This window comes from Dufourea novaeangliae, unplaced genomic scaffold (genome assembly GCF_001272555.1).
Source record: "Dufourea novaeangliae isolate 0120121106 unplaced genomic scaffold, ASM127255v1 scaffold71, whole genome shotgun sequence".
Lineage (NCBI taxonomy): Eukaryota > Metazoa > Arthropoda > Insecta > Hymenoptera > Halictidae > Dufourea > Dufourea novaeangliae.
In genome coordinates, this window is record NW_015373945.1 from 72,183 (window position 1) to 78,895 (window position 6,713).

A 6,713-nucleotide genomic window follows, 5' to 3' on the forward strand; every position below is an offset into this window, starting at 1 on the left:
TTTTAAGATATAGGTACAGTGATATCCGCGGATATGTCCTCCGCCCAGGCCACCGACTGGACATATACGTGGTGAGGTGGATTTCCGAGAAGTGGTCGACGATATCTGACGCGTCACCTGACACCAGCTCACTCGGTCGTGCCTGCGTCACGGGTAGGACGGAGCGTAGGCAGTACAAGTGAGACAGAATAGAGGAGTGTAAAAGCAGAGTAGAGTAGTCAGCTCATCGATATACGGTGAGATTTACCTCGAGGTCTGGCCTCATGAGGTCGTTTCACGTTGAGGTCATGCTCAGTCAGGAGGCCGAAAAAAAGAGTGTTCTTTAGGAATTTTTTTCTCGAAAACTATAAGTCCTTTTTCAAAAAATGTGTTTGTGTTTCAAAAATTGTAGTTTCAAGATTATAAGGTAATTTTTTTATTTAAACATATTTATTAGTAAATAAATGGTGAGCGATCTCCCGGATGTCTCTTCACAAAAAGTGGTCTGCCGTGATCACTGTAACTTCGTAACGGTTCATCTGAAATTAAAAATTCAGTAAGATTTATGTAATGGAAGAACCAATCTTGTCCTTGAACGTGGGGTTTTTCGAAATATTGATTAGATACAAAATAGCGGACGTTTTCCTGAAAAAGTGCGATTAGAGGTTATCTTTCACCTAGAAAATCACTCGTTTTTGGTCAATTAAAAAGAAAGAATGAACCGAACAAAAGAATCGTTCATTCAAGGACAAGTTTTTCTGATTTGAAATAAGGCGCAAAAGGCTTCATGTAAATCGACACAGTAGTTTTCGAGAAATATTGATCACCGATTTGAAAAATGTAGTTTCGAGAAAAACGCGTTTAAAGTTTCAAGTCAAGCTTACACTTATCTAAAATGTTCATTTTTTAACGTCTGTAGCTCTGTCATTTTTAATTGGATTACGTTGAAACTTGCACAGAATATTCTCGACATGTTGTACTTAAAAAAAGTGTATAAAGTGAAAAATCGATTTTTGAAAATTTCTGACTGAGCATGACCCGTTAAGGGAGCTGAGTCTCTCGAAGCCTTCTTGTAATCTGTAGCGAGATAGTAGGGGCCGTGCCGAATCTACGGGCGATGGTTCCCGAAGGGACCATAACGAATTTGCGGATATTAAACAATCAGGGAGTGCTAGTAATGTATGGGATAAATCAGTAATTATTTTACTTCAGGACAATTTTTTATAAATTTGTATGAACATTAGATGTATTCACCGTGTTCCACATAGCTTTAAAATTCGAAATTATGTTGAAAAAAAAAGTTTATTTGCAAAGGTTTTGCAGAATTGAGATTTAGCGGTAAATAACTATTGATGCCGGCTATTGCCGGACTTGATTTTTGATTTAATTGTTACTTTAACTCTTATTTATTGAATTACGATTAGTTCCAAGTGCGCCATTTTGCGCCTAAACAATAATATTTTTGTTTTAAGTTCTATCAGACTAGCAAGTAATACATACTAAAGTGACAATCACTGATTCTCACAAAAGAAAGAAATAATAGTAAATAATAATAAAAATACAAAATTAGTATAATATAGTAATAATATTTATTCAATACTAATTTTCTATAAAGAGAAATACAAAATTAATTTTCTTCGTCTGAGTGATCGTTGTCTACCAGAAGTTCTTTTACATCATCTTCGAATGTTAATCGATTTTTATGAAAATTTTTTCTTCTAGCTGAGGAAATTGAAGATATTAAAGGATCAGATTATATACATAATATATGAAACAAATTAATTTTGTTTTTTATATTAAAATTAATATTACAATAAAATCAGATAAAGAAAATTAATTTTTTATTTTAATATCATTGTTTTATACATACATTAATATTACAATAAAATCAGATAAAGAAAATTAATTTTGTATTTTATTATCATTGTTCTATACATACATTTCCGTCCTACGATCAGATCGGGCTATTTGACCACTTTCGACAGAATATTTGATAGAAAAAGTAAAAGTGAAGTGTTTACTGAGATCAACCGAAATACTTGGATTTAAGTGTTTGAAATACGGAACAAAGGAAAAATTCGGTTTTCTAAACCGGTACCATGTACTCGATTATTGCAGCGTGTTTGAAAAAATTCAAAAAAGCTGAATAATATTTTCGTTGTATTTTTAATCGAATAGAATCGAAAGTATGTACGTTTATATTCAGTTGTCTTTTTTTATAAATTAAGCTGTAAATATATATGATTCTGTGTTAATATTTACTGTCTAGTAATAAATTACTAGATTGGCCGAGGATGTATCGTTATTGGAATTTTGTTGAAGATAGATGATCTGTTTGACGATTTGTTTTTTTTATTTACGGTCGGTACAAAGAATTGCGAGATAAAGGACGTGGAAAGCCGAGGGTGAGTCACATCTGTAACGTGCCATGATTTTTCTCCTTGTTTACGTTTACGTTCGAGTTTATTTATAATAGATCGCGTTCCTGGACTCCCCAGTGATTTCAGTTGATGTATACTTTAATATTGTATTGCTGAAACTTCAAATTGAGCTATTGAAAATATTATATATTAATAGGTATGCACTTGACCATGCATCTTTACCCTTTAAAAGACTACAATTATTCTACCTTCCATCGATGAATTCTCTTGTAAATCTGATTCGTCTAAAGGTAAATCGGTAAGAGTTTCATTTATCGGCTTGCCACCGCTATCGCTTAACACGGACAGTTCTGAAGATTCTTCAATGGTACTTGTATCTTTACTTCTGTTGAGTCTTTGAGGTGGAGTTCTAATAGCGTGCAAGATACTCTGTTGTCCCAAATCGCATTCCTACGATAACATCGGATAAATATTACAGGGTATGAAATATAACAAAGCACAAAAAAGTAATAAAATTTTCAGTCTACACGAAGTTTGTATTTATAGAATAATGGATGCAGGAATGGAAAATTTAGAACCAGGTGAGGTATGATAATACATAATTCAATTTATATTATGAAAAAATTGATTGTCATGGCTGGTGTCGTGTAAAATAAGAATATTTACCTCTATAATTGTCGAGTTGTGCAGTTCTTTTCCTTTAAATATCATTTTTATGTCTTCAGGTGATATTCCCATTTGAGAAGCCACTATTTCTTTCACGTTTTTTATGCCCCATTTCGGATCTAGATCAACAGCGAGCGTGTTTCCAGTGTTGGTTTTCACATAAATACTTAGCTAATTTGTGATTCTTCGCTTGCCAAACCATATTAACTGTAACATTTTCAGAAAAACGCTCCGTACGAAGTCGATAAAGAAACTCATACCGAACCTGCGAGCGTCGTTTATTTAGCTTCGGTCTAAAGAAAGAAAGAGGCAGAAGAAATTGGACAGAGACGGTATTACACAACCAATAACTTTATTTTCAATTTAAACTGTTTATTTTTCGAATGCTACTTGAGAAGCTGTGATTAGAGTCTAACTATACGAATCCGGCGACATCTTTGATCGAATAGTCAAGTAGAAAAGTCTCGGAAACAATACTTGAAACTATCATTAAAATTTATCCATTTTTCTCTAAATAAACATTTACTCTACGAACCGAATAGATATTTTTCTATTGTATATAGATATTCATACCTAGGCTTACTTTACCTTTAAAAGTAAGCTAGGCTAGGCAAGCTGTCAGAGTAACGCTCTTGCAGCTTATAAAATCGAATTTGCCTTAAAGAATATATGGAAATGAGTGTTTTTATTTTATCCGTAAAACTTAAAAAGACTAACGAAAAAATAGTTCAGTGTGTCAAATGCCTAAATTGAAACGAATAAAATAAACCATTTCGATCAATGATAGAAGGTGAAATAAATAATTTGCGTATAACAAATGAATTTTTATTCAAACAATAATTTTTGTTCAACAGAACAATAATAAACTATACATGGAATCAAAATAATATATGCAATCGAAAATTCAATTATAAATTGTAAAAGAGCGTACAATTCTTCGATTCCGCAATAGTAATGACGAAAAAGTCAATTACAAGTATTCAATACTTGATAATACAAATTTCACAAGATAAAGTTTTCTATGTGCAATATTTTTAATATAAATGTTTTTTCTTCTTTTTACGCCAACAAACACGATCGATAGGTATTCAATACTTGACGATATTGAATTACTATGGCTCATCAAACCATAATACAAATTGGACAGAGTACTTTAACGAAGTACAAATTGTTCAAGTAATTCGCCAATGATTCTCTCCCTCTTTATAATACTTCCTCTTCAATGTTTCTGTAGATCTGATCACAGATTTGTTTTTCGCCGCCACTTCTGGTCGCTTCGCAACGTTTTTTTCGCCTTCACTCCTTCTTTTCCGCGTTATTTCTTTTGAATTTTCTTGTGATTCTTGATTTAAGCCCTGACGGGACTTTTCTTTAGCAGCCATTTTCTCTTCAATTGCGTCCAATAGCAACATATAGAAACGAATTTCACGAACTCTGTCCAATTCTTCATCTGACACATCTACCGATACCAACTCAGGATTCTTAGAGTCTGAGCTGAAAACCTTACGAACGGCTTTCTTTTTATCTATATTTTTGTATGGTCGTTTTTTCGAATACTTCATATTTTTATTGGTATGTCTGTTATTTCTCGAGTAAGACGGACCAGCCGCCTCTATATCCTCGTCTTGCTTTCGGTTCTGTAATTTCAGGAGATGTTCGTTTAAGCTCATAATCGGAGCTCCTGCTTCGGGATTTTTTCGATTTTCCCTGTCCTCGGGTTCAGAAAAGTTACACACGTCGTTGTACGTTCGAATGGATTTCTTCATAAATTTATCCAAGTATCCACGTACTACAGTCATATGCTCTGGTATCTCTAATTCCGGCCATAATTCCGAACGACGACCTAATCAGGATTAATAATTTTACTATCAGATGAATTTGAACACATTAAAGGATTATTGAATAGGTATATTAGAACCGACTGATCGACTAATATTTCAATCCCACGGAAATGAAAATCAGAACATCGAAATCATAGGCGTAGCCAATTTATTTCCGTCTGTTATTCGAATTCCCAAATAACAAATACACTTCTATTTAAATAATTATGTAAATAAACATTGAATCAATAATGCCCAACACTGCATACGCTACATTAATTTGGTAACTGTATATTATCGCTTACCTTTATTTAGACTTTTTGTCTGTTGTCCAGATGACGATGATTCCAACTTTGATCGAATACATCTGGAGCATCTAGCAGCATATTTAACCATATCTTCGGGATGTGCCTCCATATGTTGATCCCAAAGAAGATCAGCCGACGCTGTAGGGATCTTCATATCCACCAACCATCGTTTGGTCTTGTCGATCGATATTTCCTTTTTCTGTTTCTTTCGATCTCTTGCACCTGGATATGTTTTCGGGTTCGGTTGGTACACTGAAATTCGATCGCAAATAAGGTTTGTATAATAAAAAAAGAAGACTGCAACTTACATAGTTTTAGTTCTTCCTCCTCGTCGCTATCATCGAAGTGATATCGAAGAGGGGGTGGATCGATCAAAGGCAAGAGCGTCCTGTCCTTCAGATCTATCTTCCCAGGAGCTTCATCCTCCCTTCGATGAAGTAGAATAGTCGGCGAATCCAAAAGTTTGTCAAAAAATACTTCAGCTTGTCGAAGACGTTCCGGTGATCCTATGCCCATGAACAACTCCGATGTCGTGTGAACAATATCCGTCTCATTCGGCTGCCGATTTTCCTTCTCGTCGTCCAATAGTATCCGTTCCGTTATCCAATCGCTGTCTGACGACACTCGTAACGTTATCTTCTTCTTATTCTTCTTACGATCCTTTCTTAATTGCTTGTCTTCCTTTCTCTGTGCTTTCGATTTCTTTTTCGACACATTCTGTTCAGTGTTCACGCTGGACGAGGATCCGTTGCTGACCGTCGAGAAACCAATGCTGATCTTCCAGCAGACAGTTTTCAGTGGTGTGCTGCAGAAAACCGAACCTCTTCTCAACCTTACTCGGCTGCTCTGCGAATTATCGGACGAAGAGGACATTCTTGGATTCAGTAATTCTTGTTATTCCCAAGAAACACGATTTTTGGTATCACCAAGAGGGTCCAGAACACTTTCGACCAGAAGAACTCTTGAACCACAGCAATCAATGGCTTTCTGGAGAAGATCCTTACGATGTTCTCATCACAGAGTATGCTTCTCTTTGATGATTGTTGAAAGAATATCGAAATTGGACTCAGTAATTCTTGCTATTCCCAAGAACCGTCCTCGTGTTCTTCATGATGTGGTACACGCACGATTAACGTTTCTGTCTCGGTTCTCTTGTAACACTTGTCCCTTAAGAAGTCAACGAATGTGACGTACATTGTACGAAGGAATGTTTCAGAACGGCGTCAAACGTACCACTGACGAGAATTGTCAATAACCGAGGACTATAATAAGAAATACTCGACGGTGTTTGTTTTGATGTACTTGAGCATATTGTACGACGCAGGCGATGAGGACGATCCTGCATGTGGAAATGAAGCATCAGAGACCTAGATTAGATTAGATTTGGATCGTTCTCCCGGGGGCGGGGAATCAGAGACCTAACTGGGATAATCAAAATTTAAAAAGTGAAGGTATAAGTTAATATCTTTGTGTGAATGATTTTGGTTACGAATAATCATTAACAATTTTATTATCAATAACAATTATCGATGACGGAATTTTTTTTTGGTTATGAATAA

At 35.2% G+C, this 6,713-nt stretch overlaps 2 protein-coding genes across 2 annotated transcripts in view; both read right to left on the reverse strand.

Annotated features, from left to right (window-relative positions):
* LOC107186026 (histone-lysine N-methyltransferase SETMAR-like) overlaps nt 1–3,098 on the reverse strand; it is an 11,404-nt gene extending 8,306 nt beyond the window's left edge. The window contains exons 1-2 of the mRNA XM_015573820.1: nt 3,027–3,098; nt 2,609–2,810 (exon numbers count right to left, since the gene is read on the reverse strand). Coding sequence (XP_015429306.1) covers nt 2,609–2,810; nt 3,027–3,098 — 274 coding nt within the window. The remainder of the gene's footprint in view (nt 1–2,608; nt 2,811–3,026) is intronic.
* A 986-nt stretch (nt 3,099–4,084) lies between these two features.
* On the reverse strand, nt 4,085–6,264 carry LOC107186029. The gene is made up of 3 exons (XM_015573823.1): nt 5,463–6,264; nt 5,152–5,406; nt 4,085–4,869 (listed from the first exon to the last, which is right to left on the reverse strand). The coding sequence occupies exons 1-3, from the start codon at nt 6,025–6,027 to the stop codon at nt 4,199–4,201; spliced, it is 1,491 nt and encodes a 496-aa protein (XP_015429309.1). The 5' UTR covers nt 6,028–6,264; the 3' UTR covers nt 4,085–4,198.
* Between the last annotated feature and the right edge of the window lie 449 nt (nt 6,265–6,713).

Coding starts and splice junctions, on each gene's coding strand:
- LOC107186029 (XM_015573823.1), bottom strand. CDS start 6,027: ATGTCCTCTTCGTCCGATAATTCGCAGAGCAGCCGAGTAAGGTTGAGA. Junction 5,407..5,462: donor GGAGGAAGAACTAAAACTAT/GTAAGTTGCAGT, acceptor ATCGAATTTCAG/TGTACCAACCGAACCCGAAA. Junction 4,870..5,151: donor GACAAAAAGTCTAAATAAAG/GTAAGCGATAAT, acceptor AATCCTGATTAG/GTCGTCGTTCGGAATTATGG.